The sequence below is a fragment of the Pseudonaja textilis genome, chromosome 1 (assembly GCF_049901715.1).
Source record: "Pseudonaja textilis isolate UNSWEBS1 chromosome 1, rPseTex1.2, whole genome shotgun sequence".
Classification (NCBI taxonomy): Eukaryota; Metazoa; Chordata; class Lepidosauria; order Squamata; family Elapidae; genus Pseudonaja; species Pseudonaja textilis.
The window spans coordinates 22082642-22104628 of record NC_141990.1 but is presented as its reverse complement, the minus strand read 5'-3'; the positions used below and the strand labels follow the sequence as shown (position 1 = coordinate 22104628).

Here is a 21987-nt window from a genome sequence, read left to right as displayed (position 1 = left end):
CCATCATAATTTGAACAATATGCTTAACCAAGTCCTATAAGAGTTAAATAGTTGCATTTTGCATGTCATTGAAAATATATTTAGTTCTAACTTTTATTTTTTGGAGGGGCTTTCATTGTTAATCTATGTTTTAATACACCACGTGAAAATAAAAAGGAGTTAATCGGTAAACAGAGTGAGTCATGAAATGAAACCTTCATATATTCAAAACAGGGTGGTACAGGGAAGTTTGTATCAACAAAAATCTTTTTGTGTGTGTGTGATCCAGGCCATAAAACTAACAAAGTCATTTATCCCAACCCTCTATTTAATGCAGGAACTACACTGCAAAGGTAGCATTGCAGTATCTCCAGCAGAGGATAGTGTAGAGACTGGAGACTAATCAACACAGGACTAAATGTTGCTACCTGGTACGCCAATAAGAAGTCCATCCTTCTGCAGCAGCTCTCACCTGACTTTCCACCAACATCGCCATGTCCATGAACATATCGTGAAGCTCACGGATGCTGTTTTCTAGCTTGATGATCTCACTGTGCCGTGTCTCAATCTCATTCAGTGCCTGCTTTGTAATGTTGGAGTCCATGATGATCTAGCAAAAAAAGGCAGCATTGGAACACTAATGGCATATGGTCCAGGTAGACTTTCCATCCTGGGTAGATATTTCTGAAGACCACATTCTCCTGATTTTCCGTGGCTGGCTAGAACAAGTTTATAAATTGATGAAAACTGACTTCCTAAAAAATTATGGCTTTCTAATGGAAAGAGCTTCTAGCACACATGGATTCATATGTTGGTAGGCAATGAGAGCATACATCTGAAGAATCAAAGAGATACCGAATATCACTGCTGTTCTTACACTTCCATGAAGAAAAATTTCAGAAGAGAAAAAAATGAAACTGCAGAATTATCTATACCATTAACAACAATAAATTGTGCATGCATTATCATTGATGAATTTGCTACTTAGACTAACCAAACAGGCTAAAATAACATATAACAATAAGTCATATAATGAATGTTTTTCATATTTTCATACCTAATGATTCTTCATATTTATATAACCAACCACTTCACAATCAATGACTTTGAGTGATATACATATACTTTCACGACCCACCTAAAGTCACTGAAAGAATTACAAACAAATAAAATATGGAAGGTATTAGCATCTATAACTTGTTCAAAAAGTGTTTTAAAAAATCCTGGTTTAGGACTGCATGCTAATTCATCCAACATATATATTTATTTTAAAGTATAGACATAAGAATGCATGCTACATCTACAGAACATAAATGACTAAATGGTTACTGTACATAATCCGGAAAAACATATCAGGAGATTGTCTTGGATGTCTAAACATGCTGAGTTCCATAGAAAAAAGGTGGAATAAACATGAAATATTGCTAAGCATAGGCAGTGGAAAAATAATATCCCAGAAGTCTTTGACCATCAGCCATTGTTGATTTCGTGGTATAGTAGAACCTATATTGCAAAATCAAACGTCAAAGTAAATAATTGTGGTTCTTTACTATGGTTCCATGCCAGTGGAAGGAGAACTTTTACTCTTATTCATGATCCTACTTCACTTTCAACAATCTGACACTCATTTCTGGCAACACAGCTCAGCCCTGGTGGTGGTGCAGTGGTTAGAATGCAGTATTGCAGGCTAACTCTGCCCACAATCTGGAGCTTGATCTTGACGGGGCTCGAGGTTGATTCAGTCTTCCATCCTTCTGAGGCCGGTAAAATGAGGATCCAGATTGCTGGCGGCAATATGTGGACATTGTAAACTGCTCAGAGAGTGCTATAGAGCAGGGGTTGCCAACTCCTGGTCCATGGCCCAGTGCCAGGCCACAGCCCATTCAGAAATGGGTTGCAGAAGTGGTGGGTGAGTGCACAAAGTTGAATTTGTGAAAAGTGGCATATATGTCAAAAACCATTCCCTCTCCCCCACTCCACCTCCACTTGTCCACTGAGCTGGAAAGGTTACGGACCACTGTTATAAAGCATTATGGCAGGGGTCCCCAAACTTGGTAACTTTCAAGACTTATGGACTTCACCTCCCAGAATTCTATGCTGGCTGGAGAATTCTGGCATGGATGAAGTCCACAAGTCTTAAAGTTGCCAAGTTTGGAGACCTCTGCATTATGGAGTGGTATATAAGTGCTTTTGCTATTGTAAGGACTCAAAGATGGCACTGCTAGACTCTACTCTCAGAATGAGTCTATGGAGAGCCTCAGTCATCCAGGTCACAGTTTTTCCACAGGTACTTTTTCAAAAGGCAACTGGACTTCGTTTTTAGGTGATGGAGTTGATGCTGCTGACAACTGGTCTGAGAGGAGTTTGTGGATTTTGGGGAGTCCATATGTGCATGGAGTAGCTTTCCTAGGGTAAAGGCAGTAGTATTGTGGCTTGTCAATAGCCTTGCCCTTCAATAGTTGTCACAGGAAACCAATGACCATTTTCTTATAAGTGCTGGTAGGATCTCTCTTCGGAGTCTCATATGTAGCAGTGCCCTTCAGAAGAGTGTCCATGTTAGCTTTTAGTCATCTGTCTTCAGGATAATTGTGCATCTTCCTTTATCAGCCAGCAAGATGGTGATGTTTGGGTCTCTTCTTAGGGATGCCACTGCTCTTCTTTCTTGAATCGTGAGGATGTCCAGTTGCCTTTTGAAATGGCACCTTTGGGTCCACTCTCAGCAGTGTGGACAAAGAAAAGATTGGCCAAATCCCAGGGCAAAGGGAGAGTCTGCTTACCCCAGAGGAGAATATAGCTGGATTCCCACTCTCCAGCATGTCCTCCAGTTCCTCACTGGTGGTGGTCCTGCCAGCTGCGAATGATAATTAGAAGTTAATGGTTGAACAATAGAATCTATCTTTCCTTCCCAACATCCAATAGTTCAAAAGTCCATATTTCTTCCTCAGATCCTTTCAGAGGATACTCATAACCTGCCTCGGTTATCCTTTCCAACTTCACCAACACCTCAGCAGAGAACCCAGAACTAAGTTCAACAGCCCACACAAATGTATCAATATGAACCTTAGCCCACTTAACACGGACTGCTCAGACATACTGTAAAATTGATCAAAAGCAATCAGCAAGATTTAGACAGTGCATATCCCTCAGCAGAAAGTGACAGTGCATATAGAATCAAAATTTCAAATTTCATTTTTTAAAATAAAAGCCAGGCCCTAATGTGACCTAGTGACACAAATTTCCTTGTTCCCCATCCTTCCTTGGTACAATCTAAATATAGTATATTAAATCATACATTGCAATGCCCTACCTGTCAATGAACACTTCAGCTTCAACCATAACAATATAAGAGCACACAATAGATACAAACTCAAAGTTAACCGCACCAAACTTGATTGCAGGAAATACGACTTCAGCAACAGAGTGGTCAATGTCTGGAATACTCTACCTGACTCTGTGGTTTCTTCCCCAAACCCCAAAAACTTTAACCTTAGACTGTCTATTATTGACCTCACTCCTTTCCTAAGAGGTCTGTAGGGGGCGTGCATAAGCACACCAACGTGCCTACCATTCCTGTCCTATTGTTTCTTTGTATTTTTCTTATATGTATTTACATTTACATTTGATTTGATTTGTCAATCACTTACAAGATACAGGTATAAGAATAAATATAGTTTTTAATACATGAGATAAATACTTATAAGAAAAATAAAAAACAGGCCTCTTAGGAATGGGGTGAGGTCAATAGTAGACAGTCTAAAGTTTTTGGGGTTTGGGGAAGAAATCCATTTCATGTATTCATAACTATGTCTATACTTATACCTATTATCTTGTAAGCGATTGACAAATCAAATAAATAAAAATGAATAAAAAAATAATGATGAAAGCATGGGCATTACACAATCCTCCCTTTACTCACTATGTCTGCAAGGAGCTTTTTTCTAATTCCTAGACTTCTATTTTTTCCAATACACGCTGGTGCCCCTCCCGCTTTTTGATATTTATCTACTCTCTCCTCCTTTTATGTTGCAAAAGCCGCCTGGACAGAGCAGACCTCAAGGCACCACACGTTCTTCTGCAGTTGGATACATTTTGCCAGTGACAGCCTACAGACAGAAGAGGCAGGGGGCCACTTCATAGCCTCTTATCCAGCTCTCATCTCTCACACAAGAGTGCCTGGCTTGTTTGTGGTCAATAGGAAAGGAACTTTGCTTGCTCCAGTCTGCAACTGGGCCAGCCAGGTACCCCAAGGATCCCTAGTGGAAGCTGACAAATGGTGACGAGCACTTGTGATTTGTATGGTCTAAATCAGGTTTCCAATTTAGCATGCTGGTTGAGGAATTCTGGAAATTGAAGTCCATACATCTTAAAATTGCACAGGTTGAAAAAGACTTATCTAAATTTCCCAATCACACCCAGCATTTTATTTATTAAGTCATATGTTGCCCAATTTTGCCAGATTCCTGGAAACAAACACATTAGAAGGAAATTAAAATGCCCACGGTAATAACTCCAAACAACAAAAATATAATAGCAAAAAAAATCAACCAATTATCACAAAGGCTGATTCATTTTCAAAGCAGCCTTATATAGAGGAATGGTGATACACATTGAAACCAGACCTGGGTCTTCTCACTACAGGTAATGTCAGAACTGGCCATGCCCTCCAACTTTGTAACTAGCAGTAGCTGTGACTCCAAGAGGACTCTAAAGTCACAGACCAGTTCTCTTAGGAATAGTATCATTCATTGGAGAGATAGCAATAGCAATAGCACTTAAGTTTATATACCGCTTCACAATGCTTTTAAACAGCCTCTCTAAGCTGTTTAAGAGTCAGCATATTGCCCCCAACAATCTGGGTCCTCATTTTACCAACCTCAGAGGATGGAAGGCTGAGTCAACCTTGTGTTTGGTGAGATCTGAACTGCCAAATTGCAGCCAGGCAGCAAGCAGCAGAAGTAGCCTGCAGCATTGCTATCTAACCATTGCACCACCGCGGCTCTGTTGAGCTGACAAAAAAAACCTTTGATAAGCAAAGAGCAATTCCAGTTTGGTTAAGTTCATCTTCAGTTTGCTTTATCCCACTTAGAACCCAGGACAAGACTCCAATAATACCTTCCTTCAGGCCAATGGTTAAAGTAAAAAACGGAATATCATTAACATAGCTCAAAATCCACTACATTGTCCTATGTGAGTATGAACTGCATCATAGTTAACTTAGTCTCTGGCTATGGGAATCTGTGTCTAATTATTATTCATGGATCTTTCTTTTATAACAAAATAGGCTTTTTTATTATAAAAGAAATACTAAGAAGAAATTAGAAATGTGAACATTGCTTTAAAGAACAGAAATGGATTTCATTGATCTGCCTTCACAGAACATTTGGTGGAAAATGGGAGAATATAAATTGAATAGATGTTCTTTCTCAACTTGAACAGGAAGCTTTTAACTATATATATAATAGTTCTGAATGCTTCAACAACAACCAGATGACAAGGAAAATACTGGTATCACAGTAAAAATGAATTGTGAAAATAGGCAAACAATAAAAGCAGAGGATTGCACCATTACAATTTTCATACAATGGATGAAATGGATGAACAAACAGATGGTAATCTCAGTGAAAAGGGGCTAATAAGGAAAACACTCACTGATTTCCAGTTGTCTTTGGATTCTTCCTTTACAGCGCTCCCGGTAATCAGTCTGGGTTGTATTATATTCTGACATCACCTCCACAAACTTCCGTGATAAGGTAGAATGCTGGAGTGGGGGGAGCAAAGTTACAAAAGAATATTTCTGAAAAATATGTGCATTGCTGGCTTCTGTGAAAATCCCATTCTCCTCCATTTATAAATTTACAAAGAAAATGCTCTTTCATACTATGTTGAACCCATGGAATTTATTTAAGAAGAGAGCGTGGCTAATGGCTTGAAAAGAGGATGCAACAAACCTGTGAGAAATGAGATGCTACCAATCACTGCTAGCTGAGAATGTATTTCTTATATCAATTTCATGTATTCCTTATATCAAATAAATATATATTATCAAATAAACAACTTTGTTGCCTGTTTATAGGCTTCTTGAAGCCACGTGTCTAGTCAAAAAGAGTTAAATGTTAATCTACATGAAGACCCACCTGGTATATTTTTTTATATTCTTGGAATAGATGGAAGAGAGAGAGACATTCAAATAGCTCATATTTCACTGTGTCATCAACACTGCATTTGGGGTATTCATAGGATTACGGAACAGGCAATGATGTCCCCTGTAATTTCCTTATTTATCTTCCACAAAGCATCATCAATCTGCTTGGTTTCAGAAAGGTCAAATGATGATGTAAATCAGGTTTGGACAACCTCTGGATTTGACTTTGTTCCTTGCAATGAAAAGCTCCTTTAGCCCATTTACAAATGGTAGGGAGGAGAATGTCAAACACACTTGTTTCCCAACAGCTCTAAGTTTTGGGCATCACTACAAACATTGTGTCATTCTAGCCAACATAAAGATCATACATCTGTTGTAGATATCGAGAAAGAGGAGGAATCATTTTCAAAAGCTATAAGACTTTTTAACAGTAATCTACCATTTGATCACCCTGGTTATTCTGTACATGAACACTTCTGAATTGATAGGCAATGTGGCTTTTTAGACATGGACCCACCTGTGTTTTCCTTATTCTCAAGTCTGCTGATGACCTGTTCAGCCCTTCCTCTTGTTCAATACTCTGTTCAATACCTAAGAAAAAGCAGAAAGGTAGAACCTATTTTCAGAGAGGGAAGAAAAAGCACATTACAGGGTAAACAGATGGTCTCAGTCTCTGTCTCTCCTTCTCTGCCTGCTGAACATCCATTTCAGATGGGACTAAAAATAACTCTCCAGAAGAGAAGGAACCAACTATAAATGACCCATTTTTAAAACTTGCACGTGGCAAGTTTTAAGACTTCATTTGAGAGTTGTAGTGCTTTGCTTGTTTGTTTGTTTTAAAAAAATCAAAATCTGGGCCAGCAAAGATGAACCCTAATATTCACATACATTACTGAGTTTTTTTTTTATTTATATTTTCCAAGCTTTGCTAGCTAGGAAAGGGAGCTTCCTTGCAATCAGCTCAATTCAAAAAATTTCTCCAACATAATGGAAAGTGCTTTAAAAAGTTTCATGAAAAGATTAGAAGCTTCACAGTGAATTTTTTTTTTCAAAAGGGACCCTTTAGCATCCTGGATCATGGATCACTTGTACAAATACAACAAAATGCATGTGGCTGTGATACAAGCAAAGAATGTATGCTAGAGCTTTCAATTCTCTAACAGTCAAGCTCTCGAATAGATTGGCTATGCAAAGAACAAGGAATTCACAATCATTTAGTAAGCTCCTACTTGAGACTTCACCAACTGTTGAGCAATTACTACTTGTTTTGGGAAGTGAGCCTGTGATGCCTATCGAGGAGGCAAATTAATCTATTTAAGAGGTACATATTCCCTTCTTACACTTATGGATGATCTGTGCCTTCCTCAATTGTGGGTCCTCTACCAGAGGCCTGGAAGTTTGAGGATTCTGTGCAGTATCTTAGCTGTTCCTAGCATTGCACTCTTCTGGAGAGACAACTTTGTTGTTGTCCCTGGGATCTGTTGGAGCCACCCTCCCAGCTTAGGTGTCACAGTCCCGAATGTGATCAAGTCCCTATCACCACCACCATCACCATCACATTAGCCTTTACTTTCCATGTCTTCTCTAGTTTCTCCTTCAGACCCTGGTACTTCTTCCCACTAAGGCAGTAACCTTCAGGTGAAATGTCTCTGTAAGCAGCTCCAAGCACAGCAGATGCCTCTTCAAGCATGCACCACCTCATTATCCATTATGTCAAATCAGGGAGAGACTTGGAAGCCCCCAAAAGATTCCAGTTACAGTCATGCAAGGAGTGGCCATCTCTCTCCTTACACCTACAGCAGATACTCAACTCTTTAGCTTGGAGCGCACTTTGTTGGCTGTCTTCTTGATATCAGACATCAATTCCTCCAGCTCCTCCTTGGTTTCTAGAAGGGAAATACTGAAATTCATGACTTGGATAGAAATGCACATACATCCATATACATACATTTTGGCTTTTTCTGTTACTCTGGCCTTCAGAATGAACATATTTGTAAATGTCACCAAGCTGCTCCATCCTTATGTCTAAAACATAGTTCAAGAGAATAGAGAAGAAAGGCATTGCAAGACATTCCCATGGGTACCACCCGCCCTCACTCTGGATGCCCCTACAGGGCGCCCTCACTCTGGCGCCTATCCTTTTGCCTTTCAGGAACTGGTGAATACAGTCATTTTTTGCAATCAGACAAGATTTCATTTAGATCAGCAACTGATTCTGTTGTTATGGTCTATTATTTTTATGGCTGTTTTAAGCTCTGTACATTGTAAGATTCTTTTGTATAAATAAGCATCATGTACATGTAGGTAATCAGTCAATAAATAGAATTGTGCCTGGCACAAATGAAACAAACAAAATGTTAAAAAGTTATGATATTTATGTAGTTACTTATCAAGCACATCTAAATTATATTACCGTAACCAAAATATATTTAAAATCTCCAAGGAAGATCATGACTTTTGAACACCCCTAATGTTTGGAAATTGAAAGCTAAAAAATTTAACATGCCCTACAACAGTAATCCATATACTCGGTTAAATAATGTTATTATTCTAATATTACTGAAGTTCATACCATTTACATAGCTACATAAGCAAGGAAAAGACAAATGCCCAAGAGCTTACAATCATAATGTAAATACTGACAGTCTCGTGAACACATTTGCTTCACCATTGTCTGCTGCACAGTTTATGAAGAGCTCTGAAAAAAAACCCTGCAGAAAGTGAATTCAGACATTTCCTTTGACCAAAGGCCTTCTTATTTCCTCTCCATTTGAAATTTTTTTTTTTGGCTATTATAGACAAAGAGATGACAAAATGCACTGCATCCATTTTTCTCTTTTAAACACCTCTCCCAAATTGATCCTGGGTTTCCTTTCTAAAGGAGATATTAACTTACAAAATGGGTGGCTTAAAACTAAGCAAAATTTAATGTACTTATTTCCCCCTTGTAAGTTACCTAAACTCTTCATTTCCCAAAATGACCAAAATGTTCCCAACGAACCCCCTTCAAATGTCACCATGACCTAAATCCACAGCTCCTGGAGATTCATTCACATTCTTTATTTTTTAAAAAGGAGTGTTGTCTCTAGCCACATAAATGTAACATACCTGTCATCTGGTGTAAGTGGCCATCACATCTTGCAGTATGAATTATGCACTTTATCCATCATAACGTCTCCAACTAAGGTGGGGGGGATCACTTTTTCTACATGAGACTCATCACAGAAATTTTATAGGTTTATATAAACCTCCGCTGTCATTCAACCCTTCTCCTTTAAGGTGGCTCACATAACATGTTAGATTAAACCAAACCTTCCATGTGACAGTTTATGAATCAGCATGCTGTGGGGAATCCAGCCATTGCTATGTTAACCAAACCATCATCTTTCTACCATAATACTTTTTTTTTCCTTTTGGTTTTAGAATATTTGTGACCTTACCAAATACATTGGTTGCAAGGGCTTAACGTTTAGTATGTTTATGAAAGCGATCTAAATAATTTTTTTCCTAAGTTCTATGACCTTCTAAGACCTTTTTGAGGAAGACAGAATCCTTTTGCCACAGAAGTTAGGAAACAGACTGTCTTTTCCCTACCCTTCATGTTGATCACAACTAATGCAGCTTGGCACAGAAAGTGGCAGGTGCAACTGTGTTTCCTTCCTCCACCCCCCCAATCACCCTTGAGATAATTTTTGTTACCTGGAGCTCTAAATGCTGCCAGTGTAACCAAGCAACACTGGCAGAGCAGCAGAGATTGGCCCCAAGGATGCAAGGAGACCACAGCTCAGCCCAGCGTCTCTCAGAATCACACAGCTGTGCTTCAGCTCTCCTCCAAACAAGCTCAAATCACATATTGTGTCACTGCTCATGACAGACGAGCGTTCCATTTTCTGGATTACGTGGGACAATCGAATAACCACCTAATTTTTAGTTAATACTTTCCCAATCCATGGCCAAGATGCACCAGCAGCAGCATGTGAAGATCTCAAGTGAAACATCTGAGATAGACTTAAGCCCACAAACATGAAGTGCTTTTAAACTTCTTTATCAACAGGGATTTTGTAGCTCAGGGATGTCAAACTCGATTTCATTGAAGGCTGCAATTGGGTTGTGTTTGACCTGGGGGGGATGGGGTGGCCAGGGTGTGTGTGGCCAGCCTGACATCATTCATGTCGGGGGGCACCTGTAGTGGCCTGAGAACTCTGCTAGCGAAAACAGCTCGTAAGCTCCATTTTCTGTTGCAATGGCCTCCTGTAACCCTCTGCCTGTGAAAACAGAGCTGTTTTCACTGGCAGAGGCACCACAGGCTGGTCCTTTGCTGTTTCCAGGGCAGCCCCCCAGGGCAAGATCTAAGCATCCCGTGGGCCAAATTCGGCCCACAGAACTTGAGTTTGATTTCCCTGTTGTAGCTTGTCCAGAACATGCTGCCTTGCAGCTTTCTAAAGAGGCAATGTATTTGCTAAGCTTATTCAATGCTTTTACTTGCAATGACAGAAAAGTTGGTAAATTATGAAGCTTGTAGAAAAGCTGTCTATGGGGCAAAAAACAGGCGACTGATAGCACCTTTTCCAGCTAACTAATTTTATTAAAAAGGTGTGAGCTTTCATGAGTTGTAAAAGCTTATGCATTTTAATAAATAGTTTTCATTGGAAAAGGTACTTCCAGACTACTGATCTAAGACAACATGTGAGTTTCTAATGAACTGCAATGCCTAGTTTGGAATTTCTACTTCTTATATTTATTTCTATTGAGGAGGGGTCCTTGGTGCTCTCTGAGCTTAGCTGGTTTGGTTTGGTTTGCTTTTTTGCAATTGAATAACAAAATGTCTGCAAGAAAACATCAGTGCTCAGAGAGCATCAAAGATCTCACAGTTCAATCTTGAGCTATAAATATTCTCTTTTATTGGTATCTATGTCTACAGTCCAGGAAGTAATTCTGTATCTGATCCTTAATTTTTGAGTTTCATGAAGCTTTTCCTCCTATGAACTATGTTGTTGAAATTGAGCAGCTAATTACTAAACACTGATAGAACAATTCAACAAGAAACAAGAGCAAAATATGCACTAAAATCCATTTGGACTATTTAAAACTGTAAAAATAGAAAAAAGCCCTAAAACCCAAAAGTGCCTTCTCCTCCTTAAAGAGAAAAAATAGCTGAATCAATCTATTTTTTGCCAAGACAATAACTAAAAATAAAATGAACAATTCACAAGGTTATTTATTATGAAGTGATATCATTATTACAGCAAAATGAAGAGAATGAGGCAAAACGGCTGTTCAATGTGATGTTTCTCCATCAAACGAGGCCATGCACAACCTAGTAGGAACATAGAAAAAAGAAAGGAAAAAAGAAACTAAAATGCTTATTTCTCAGTCGTATCCTCATACTGTCATTCACCTTAAGAAAAATTATAAACAATATGATTATAATGATTCTGAACTGATTGTTTCAATATAAAGAATATGGATTCATAGGTTCATACAACTGCACAATACCCACAATACTGGATTGGTTTCAAGTCTGGACAATGCACAAAATCAAACTAGGAATAAGACAAGAATCCGCAAACAAATTATGCATTTTTGTTAATCTGTCATACTAGGGTAACAAGCCAATAACAAACCACAGCTTCAGATGTGGCCTACAGGAAGGTTTAATTTACTCTGTTTGCGCAGATGCATATCAAGCTAAAACCAAATACAGGTAGCCCTTAACTTAACTGAGCCCAAATGTCTATTACTAAGCAAGATAGTTGTTAAATGAGTTTTGTCCCATTTTACAATCTTTCCTGCCACGGAAGTTAAGGGAATCACCATAGTTGTTAAATTAATAACATGGTTATTAAGTGAATCTGGCTTCCCCATTGACTTTGCTTGTCAGAAGGTCGCAAAAGTGACCACATGATCCCAGGACACTGCACCTGTCATAAATACATGCCAGTTGCCAAGCGTCTGAATTTTGATCACATGACCACAGGGATATTGCAACGGTCCTAAATGTGAAAGAAGATCATAAGTCTTATGTTTAGTGACAGGACAGACACAGACTTCAGAGGATAATTAGGACTGCAGAAAAAACAATGATTATCCACCTGCCTTCAATCGAGGACCTGAATTCTGCACGAGTCAAAAAGAGGGCTGTGAAAATATTTACAGACCCCTCACATCCCAGACATAAACTGTTTCAACTCCTTCCCTCAAAACGATGCTATAGAGCACTGCACACCAGAACAACTAGACACAAGAACAGTTTTCCCCCGAAAGCCATCACTCCGCTAAACAAATAATTCCCTCAACACTGTTCAACTATTACAAAGTCTACACTACTATTACCGTTAATCTTCTCATCACTCCTTATCACCCATCCCCTCCCGCTTGTGACTGTATGACTGTAACTTTGTCGCTTGTATCCTTACGATTTATATTGACTGTTTCCTAGTATGATTTGATTGTTGATTGTACCCTATGACTATCATTAAGTGTTGTATGTTATGATTCTTGACAAATGTATCTTTTCTTTATGTATACTGAGAGTATTTACATCATGACAAATTCCTTGTGTGTCCAATCACACTTGGCCAATAAAAGTATTCTATTCCATTCCATTCCATTCCATATTCTATTCTATTCTATTCTATTCTATTCTATTCTATTCTATTCTATTCTATTCTATTCTATTCTAGTGCCGTTGTAACTTTGAATGGTAACTAAACAAATGATTGTAAGTCAAGAACTACCTGTTAGGTATTTTATGGCTTTATTTGATATGTTAATCCACCAACAGGTACAAACAGAAAAGGCTGCACTATCTACATGTTGTGCAGATATTAAATAAAGTAAGTCAGGATTGGCCGAATTAGCTTTTTAAATCACTCATTAATCTTTGGACTCATACTATACATTATGCAATACAGATCCGATATATAAAAAAAATGGGGGGGGACAGTCCAGAAAATACTGGAATATGGGAAGCTGATGCCATCTAAATTCTGTGTAAAAATCGGAGAACAAAAGGCGACAATTAATAAGGATCTTGTATGGATTTTTCCGTCTTACACGGCCTTTGTTACATTTCCTTTTAAAATATAACACATTCTTCTTTGTTACGATTTATCTCTTGCTTTCCAGCCAAATAATCAGTGCGGTATATTATGAAACATCTATAGTTTGGGAGGAGTAAAGAGGAAGCTGTATAAGAAATGCAATATTTTACCTCCACACAAGCAGATCTTTGTGCTATTTGTAAAATGAAAGCTCTATACTTTCTTCAACAATCCCCTTCCCCTGTATCTTCTACTATTCCGCTTTTGAACTGTTTCTCATCTAATAAAAATCTTCTGGATTTTCAAAGGCAAACACATCCCCAGGGAGCAATTTCTGTCTTGCAGCAATGTAGGTGTTTACAAGGGCTAATAAGACACTCCAACTCAGTCTGGGAAATCAATGTTTCCATGCTTTCTCTGTGACCCAAAGCTCATTAGCGACACCTTGGAGCCACAGAGAAGCCGGATATCATTTGAGGAAGTGGATGGCATAGCAACATGGAGATGAAGGCTGCCTGCATGTTCCAAGCACTGATCCAGCTCCAGCTGTGCAAATACGGATGGCCCATGAAACAAGTGCATAGAGATAACTCTCTGGGATGGAGTGGGGGTGGGGGTGGAAGAGAGAAAAGGAGATATGGTTCTTTCTAGCCATTATTAGTACAAGTCTGTAGGGATAGATTTTAAAAGTAGGAGTGAGTTTAAAAGCTGAGCAATTAGACCATGTCCCACAACTAAGTGGGTAGAATGGTAGCTCAGCAGTAAAGATGTTGGGCTTGTCGGCTGGATAGCTGGTACTCCAGGTTCAAGACCCAAGCACCACGTGATGGAGTGAACTCCTGTCCTTGCCTCATCTCCTGCCAACCTAGCATTTCAAAAGCATGCAAATGCAAATAGATAAATAGGTACCACTTTTCTGGGAAGGTAACAGTGCTCCATGACATCAAGTTGGCCACATGATTGTGGAAATATTTTTGTACAGCTCTGGCTCACTGGCCTTGAAAGAGAAATTAACACTACGCCCTATAGTAGACAATGTCTAGCGGAGTAAAATCTGCAGGGATTTCGTTACCTTTTTCTTACCACAACTAAGAACTGAAAGTATTGTGCATGTTTAGGAGAAGCAAAAAAGCTGAGAATTCGGAGCTAATAAGCGTTAGATGGAGCCCACTTATTTTGAAAATGGAGTTGCAGAAAAGTAGATTTCAGTTAAACCTTCAACAGAAAAACTTCTTACATTAAGAACTGTTGCCCAAAGACTGTCTTCAGGCAATCGGTTCTCATTCAATAAGCACCCTGAAGAAGAGGTTGGACAACTGTCTGTAGAGATGCTGCCACTGTATCCTGCAAGCAGAGAGTGTATGGAGTAATGAGTTCATTAGGCCAGTCCCTCATAATCTGGCACATCTTGATTCTTTTTCTTTCAGAACTCTGCAGCCACTAATCATGCTATCTAAACCTTGTAAAAGCTGCAATTCTTTCACATCAGCAGTGGGTAAGATCAAAGGAAAGTTGGGACAAATAATTTCCAAATCTCCTTAAATGTTACGATTGTATGAGAGTGGAGAATCCTGGACTACACTGAAACAGCCAATGGATTCACTATGAGTTGCGGTGGCGCAGTGGTTAGAATGCAGTACTGCAGGCTACTTCTGCTGACTGCTGTCTGCATGCAATTTGGCAGTTTGATCCTCACCAGTTCCAGGTTGACTCAGCCTTCCATCCTTCCGAGGTGGGTAAAATGAGGACCCAGATTGTTGGGGACAATAGGCTAACTCTGTAAACCGCTTTGAGAGGGTTGTAAAGTACGGTGAAATGGTATATATGTCTAAGTGCTATTGCTATATAAAGGAACGAAGAATCAGAGGAAACCCAAAGATGCTTTTTCAAAAGTCAACTGGACTTTTTTTTTCCTTGAAGATGTTTTGCTTCTCATCCAAGAAGCTTCTTTAGTTCTGTCTGAAGTCATAACTGAGTCAGTGAGACTGAGTCACAACTGAATAAGTTTCTTGAATGAGAAGCGAAACCTCTTCAAGGAAAAACAAAATCCAGTTGTCTTTTGAAAAAGCACTTTTGGGACAACCATGACTGAGAATCTCCATAGACAATCAAAGGAAGCTCTTTCCATAATTTTCCCTAGTTTAAAAACCCTGATCAAACTCAGCATTACACCAGCAGGGTATTGGGAAGAACAAACTAGATATTCTTGTGGTGGTCCCTTTCCCTTTGGCTGACTCAGTCAAGGGTTGGATGACACCAAAACCTGTTGTTAAAAGAATGGCCTTCCATTGAACTGGGATTATTGGCCCGCTTGACATTCCAGGGTTTATTCACACAATTCCAAGTAAATTTATCCAAGAGTAAATTCCATCAAAGATGAGACTTGCTTTCAAGTCAACTTGCACGACAAAAGACATCACATGCAAAATTCACACACCTGCTACAAAATGGCTTTGCGGAATTTTATACTCAATCTTAGGGGTTTAGGGTCAGATGTCATTCTACTGTAAGGACTGTTCCCTTTTGTTTTCAGCTGTCATTTCTGAATCAATGCATGGGATTTTTGGAGAGATGCAATTTAGCATATTCCTTTTTGAGGACACAAGCAATCCAAGCCTCCTATTGACACAGATGCATGCACAAACTGTGCTTGGATTGTTTGTTAGTAGAGTATTAGCAGAGTGTTTGTTAGCAATGGGATGAACACCCCTCCCTGAACTTCAGGCTTGTGAATATGGTGAGGAGAACCAGGCAAATCTAATTTAAACAACTGAGCAGTCAAAAATTATGCTTAGGCTGAGGGCACAGAGCAGCAAAAGGGTTGACTGAAGCTCCAGGGGAGCATGAAAGGCAGAAGGGGAAGCAAAGCATCCAACTACTAAGTGGGCAGCCACAGAGAGGCTAATGGCATCTGTCTGGAGAATGTAACAGGATCGTAGGCAACTGAGGTGGGAGGAAATGAGGGCTATGCCTGGAAGAAACGATCTAAATCCAGCTATCCTTTCTGGAAGTTCAAGCATTTGCCCGCTGAGTCCCAAGAGCCCATTCCACACAGCCCTAATTACAGCATGCTTACAGCAGATACAAGAAGAGAAAAGAGTTGTCAGAGGAAATACGAAAACAAGGAATTAACACGGAATGGCACAACTTGATGAGCTATGACAGACTATATGAATACCATCTTTCAAGGCAGGGAAGGAAGTTATGCAGGTCTGGTCAACTAGCTACTAACCAGAAAAGCACTTTCCAGTTTGCTCTTGTGCTTTTCATATCAGCGTGACTTGAAAAATCAGCAGGGCTTGCAACATTAGCTAGGAAATTGTGAAAAGCATTATTACAGACGCAGCCACTGCTAAGGAAGTCGAACTATTGTTTTTAGCATTTGAGCATCATGTTTTGTTTTAATGATATATTGCTCTGCAGAAATTTGCCCAGCTGGCTGGCCTTGGCTGACTGTAACAACCTTAGCTGGATTGGACCTGCTTCATACATGGATAGAAGATGCCTAAGGAAGAAGACCAGGGTTGTAGGCTAGACCAGGAAGTTGAAAAGAAAAAATTGTTTAAAAAGGCAATGGTAAACTTCTACTTTATTGTAAAGGTAATCATGGACATGTCCACAAATTTACCTGGAGCTGAACTAAATTGGAGTTTCTCTCTTTTACCTATAGGAATGTATCAGTAACAACTCTGAAATATGTAATTATTTTTTTTAAAAATGCAGCAAACAAGTAGCCAAGTTGACAGCAAGAGGTTCCTGGACCAACAACATCTGGTATACCATTGGGGTGATACACTGGTTAAAGTACCAGATATGGATTCAAGAGTTGCTATCATTCAGACTAACCTACCCCATCAGTGGTTATGCAAATACTATAAATCCATCTAGAGGAAAGGTGGGATAGAAATGTAATAACGTGAAAGACACAGCCTTCTGCTTTGTTGATGCTAACTTCCACTAAAAAAGTCTAATTTAATCTATTATATAGCATTCTTCCCAACAGATAATTGCTACGGAGTACAGGGCTTGGACGTCCAGTATATGTTAAGTTTATGCCTACCTTTACTTTCAAGAGTTCAAGGCAGTATACTTAACCTTCTCTCCAATTTTCCCTGAAATAGCAATAGCACTTAGACTTATATAGTGTTTCATAGGATGGAAGGCTGAGTCAACCTTGAACTGGTCAGGATCGAACTCCTGGCAGTGAGCAGTGAGTTAGCCTGCAATACTGCATTCTAACCACTGTGCCACCCTAATGCTATGAAGAATATTGCCTAAAGCCATACAGAGCTTTTGTGGGTTAAAGGTGCACTTGATGGCTGGGAAATTCTGAAAGTTTTAAATCCACACATCTTTAAATTGTCATGGTTGAAAAATACTAGTATAGAAGCCACCATTCAGTGCCTCTTGTTCAAACTGTCCATTGGATTTGCCACGAATCCCCTTTGTCTACAATGGAGATAAGTCATTCTATAGTTGGTGCTTCCATTCTACTCTGAAAGTGGAGCTTAGAAGACACTGTTTCATATGGGAGGGAATAGCCCCATCCCTTTCTCCAAGTGTCAAACTGAAAAGCCAGAAGGGAACTTAATGGAAGACGACTTGAGAAAACATGGAATGAAGAGCCCACTGTTCTACAGAAAGCAGTGTCACAGTGTCTAAGCCCTCCCACTGGAAGGAGTGGTGGAAAGATATTTACTATGACTCCCTTATCTTGGCACCATTACAGGAAAACAGCAACTACCTTTTCTTATAACAATTGCATATGATCAAGCAGAGTGATTGTGCCTTGGGTCCCATTAATTAAACAGTGTCATCTTACAGGAGCCCAGACTGGGCCTGTCCTCTGGAATTATGTCCCTCAGAGATTCCTGTGGCTCCCACTGTTATAACATTTAGGACACTGTTAGGGACCTGGTAGTTCTCCTAGGCTTTAGGACAGAGTGATAGTGGAGCTCTGTAATGGTATGTGGGAATGGCATGCTTCCTGTCTGGCTACCTCAAAGGCCTCCTTTAGTTTATCATTGGTTTATAGCTGGAGAACTGTTCTTCCAGTTGGCTGCAACCTTTTTTACATGTATTATTTTCTTTTTGTTTGTAAAACATCTATAGTTGTCAAGACAACACGAAGTTGTCAATAAGTCAGCTAGCTACGAAATTTGATAAAAAATAAAATAACGTTACTTGGCTCAGTCTGCACAGGGCAATTTCATTTTATTTATTTGATAATGTTTGTGCTGCATTCTGCATAGACAAGGATTGGAACCCAGTACTTTCCAGCCTTGTAACAGATTCTGAGATGGAACTCTTAAACTACATATGATTTCACTGTTGTCCCCTAATCATATCATTCTCCCCTGAAATGTTTAGATCACATGAGCAGCTGGGTCAGTCATGAAGTGATTTATTGGGCTTCATGCAATCATTTTTTTTTTTGCACCTGGACCACCCACCTCTGGTCATGCCAAAAGCTTCCTATTGTGAGATGGACAGACGAGTGCTAGGTTCTGCTGTCTAAATTAAGGCATAACTAATTACAGAGCGCTTTGTTCTAATGTGCTCACACGAATCAGGCAAGGGAGTTAATTAATATTTACGCAGTACTCACACTTGCCACGGGAGAGAATGTTCAATTGTTTGGAACAGAGCAGGGAAAATATGAAGCTAGCCATAATAGGGGTTGCATAGTAGCAGAGATCCATATGAGGGTGGGGCAGCCCTCCCAACAACAACAACAACAAAAAGGAATTTCCAGCTGGCTAATCTAAAAAGCAAAGCTGCTTCAACATAGCTAACACCTTACAGTACCAACTGAAAAACATCCTGTAGCCTTTGTAACTTTCCCTCCACAGTAGATTTGTTTGTTGTACAAAACAGATAGATAGAAATAGCAGAGAGGCATTTAAAAAGTTAAAAGTGTTTGGTAACATAATCTGGATCTCCCTGTCAAATTCCAGGAACGTTGCAGGGAAGCTACATAATGAAAAACCAAATCTGGAAGCATTTCAAGACAAAGTCTTTGACGAGCATGAAAAACTGATGAGAAATCCAGATGGCTGAACAGCCTGATTCTAGCTTCCAGGTTCCTTCTTGTTGAACTTCCATGGAATCCCGTGGTCATGTTCCATCTTTGCGCTAAGTTTCCAATTTCTATCTGGTTTATACGAATAAGACAATGCAGTGAATTCTAACTGCAACCATGATACAAATCTAGCAAAATCCTACTGCTTTCCTTGATCAGTTGTGAAAGAAATGCAAGGCAACCTTACTCTCATCAGGGTTTGGAGCAGCGAGGATGGCACTATGCTTTCTCTTCACCTCTTCCACATTTTCTGAGATCTTCTCTATGAACCCACGGATTTCTTCCACCTGAGGGGAAAAAAAAGCCTGGTATGATTGCAGAATTTAAATTCTGGATCCTGAAGCCAGCTATAATGAAAGCTACACATCTTGGGATTGATATATTAAAAATTGACCAGTCAAATAGCAATAGCACCTAGACTTATATACCGCTTCATAGTGGTTTGCAACCCTCTTTAAATTGTTTATAGAGTTAGCATATTGCCCCCAACAATCTAGGTCCTCATTTTTACCAATGTTATTAACCAACTGCCTATTATTTGATCATAATCCCATTGTTAATTTAACCCGATTGTTCTTTCCCTCAGCTGAGATAAACTACACTGTACAGTCTTGTATATCTCTGCTGTATTGTTTTCCATCCTACTGAAAATATATTCAAAATATTTTTCATGATAAGCATTATCCATTTATATATTACTAAAATTCTAGTTTCTGTAACCTTTAATTGGGTGAAATGATGCACCATATGGCAAAACTGTTTCAACCAAAATACTGTATTGCATATGTGCTGGCTTACAGAATTCACCCAAAATCTGGGATTCATGATTCTCACAGAATTGAAATTTGGCAAATCTTACAAAACATTTTATGAAGCAATTTACGACATAATGCAAAATGTCATAAAACCTTTCCCATGGTCAACTCTTGATGTTTCATTTAACTATAAAGTTCAAAATGGGCTGTTTTCAAGGCAGATACATCTGTGAATAGCTCCCTGAATTTTTAAAAACTTTTGAAAAACATTAGAAGCTCTGCCACCATCTAAAGCAGGGGTCGCCAACCTTGGCAACTTTGAGACTTGTGGACTTCAACTCCCAGAGTTGAAGTCCACAAGCTACCTGAGGAACTCTGGGAGTTGAAGTCCACAAGTCTTAAAGTGGCCAAGATTGGAGACCCCTGATCTAAAGCACTGAGGAATTGGATAAGAAAATATTTCTGAATCAATGACTCATCAGGTCATAGGTTGTTAAGTGCTTCTAATAAAAGTGCTTAAAAATTGTTTGGTTAATTGGGTGTTTTCCAACTGTTGAGTGTCCAGTCTCATGGCCCTCCATCTTGAGAATTTGCTTTTTATCTTTATACATAAGAAATAAGATGACGTTGTTACTGGCTGTAAGCTGAGGGCATATACTGGTCCAATATCTGATTTTTTTTTTCATATAAACTTTCACATAGAAGAGCAATGTTGGTGCAAAATTAGAATGCAATATTGCAGGCTGACTCTGCCCACAGCCAGGAGTTTGATCCTGATGGGCTCAAGGTTGATTCAGACTTCAATCCTTCAGAGGTCAGTAAAATGAAGATTCAGACTGGTGTGGGCAATATGCTGACTCTGTAAACTGCTTAGAGAGGGCTGTAAAGCACTATGGAACAGTATATAAGTCAATGTGCTATTGCTAAATGTGCTTCAAAGGTTAGCTGGCTTAGACATTGGTATTTGAATATAGATCTTTTTAACATTCATGTTAAAAACTGTGTTTTTAATCTACGTGAAATATTAACATACATTGCAAGTCCATGTATGATATATTATAAATCAAATAAGAAATAAGGATTTATCACCTGTTCAAAAAACTCATCCATAAAACGATCCCGATCCACGCCAACGGCAACTTCCTCGTCATCATCGCTGTCCTTAGCCTGCAACGTAAGAAACATAATTTCAATATCTGGAATCTCAAACGGTTGCCTCAAATAATGCAAAGACCTAAATTCTGCATCATAAGAACAGAGAAGACATCAGTTGGATAGTACCTTTGATTTCCCCTAAGGACAAAGTCAGCTATGCATTGATTCCTATTCTTTCAACTCATTCATTTCTGAGTTCTTCTAGTGCTCATAAATCAACCTTTCTCCAAAGTAAGCTAAGAGCAAAAGTACTACTACATTTCTGCACTATGTGGGGATACCATCCAGCTTCTGAGTGCCTATCCCACCATGTTCTTTCTATATCTGTGCTTTGGGCTGTGTTTACTCTCTCCCGAGGCAATAACCATGAAGAGAAGGTTTTCTGTCCTGTCTCATGCACAGATGCAGATAGATAATTCCACAAAACATCCATAACAAAGTACATTTATTGGTACATCAGGTATCTTCATAACCCACATTTGTGACGAAGCTCTTCTATAATGACCAATCCTTTGTATATCAGCATTGCAGGTAAAAAATGATTATTTTCCTAACCCATTGTAGCGATAGAAAGAAACCTGTTATCAGTCCATGAGTGCAGGCAAGAATGGAGGGAAACCTCCCTTAACCCCTCGAGGGTCAATTTAGTGGCCAATCAGGATTACAGATGTGGCCACATGACATGAACTACATTTCCCAGGATACCTTTAACTACATTTCCCATGATGCATTCCCTTAAGGGGACAGCTCACAATTCCTAAGCAACTAATCAATTCCCATAGACTGGCTGGGACAGCACAGAATGTCTGAAACATGAGAAGAAGAAAATAT

At 39.3% G+C, this 21987-nt stretch overlaps 1 protein-coding gene across 4 annotated transcripts in view; it reads right to left on the bottom strand.

Annotated features, from left to right (window-relative positions):
* The window catches only part of STX1A (syntaxin 1A), a 53362-nt gene that overhangs the window by 7904 nt on the left and 23471 nt on the right, over positions 1 to 21987 (bottom strand). For 2 of the 4 annotated variants that reach the window (XR_015742457.1, XM_087928273.1), the window contains exons 2-8: positions 21091 to 21168; positions 19434 to 19533; positions 7933 to 8007; positions 6639 to 6712; positions 5629 to 5737; positions 2757 to 2830; positions 452 to 589 (exon numbers count right to left, since the gene is read on the bottom strand). Coding sequence is in view for 2 of the 4 variants with exons in the window: in XM_087928273.1 (XP_087784399.1) it covers positions 452 to 589; positions 2757 to 2830; positions 5629 to 5737; positions 6639 to 6712; positions 7933 to 8007; positions 19434 to 19533; positions 21091 to 21168 (648 nt within the window). In the remaining 2 variants the exon portion in view is untranslated. Of the gene's footprint in view, positions 1 to 451; positions 590 to 2756; positions 2831 to 5628; positions 5738 to 6638; positions 6713 to 7932; positions 8008 to 19433; positions 19534 to 21090; positions 21169 to 21633; positions 21767 to 21987 lie in introns of those variants that run through there. The other 2 variants (XR_015742459.1, XM_026708645.2) reach the window with 2 other exon arrangements.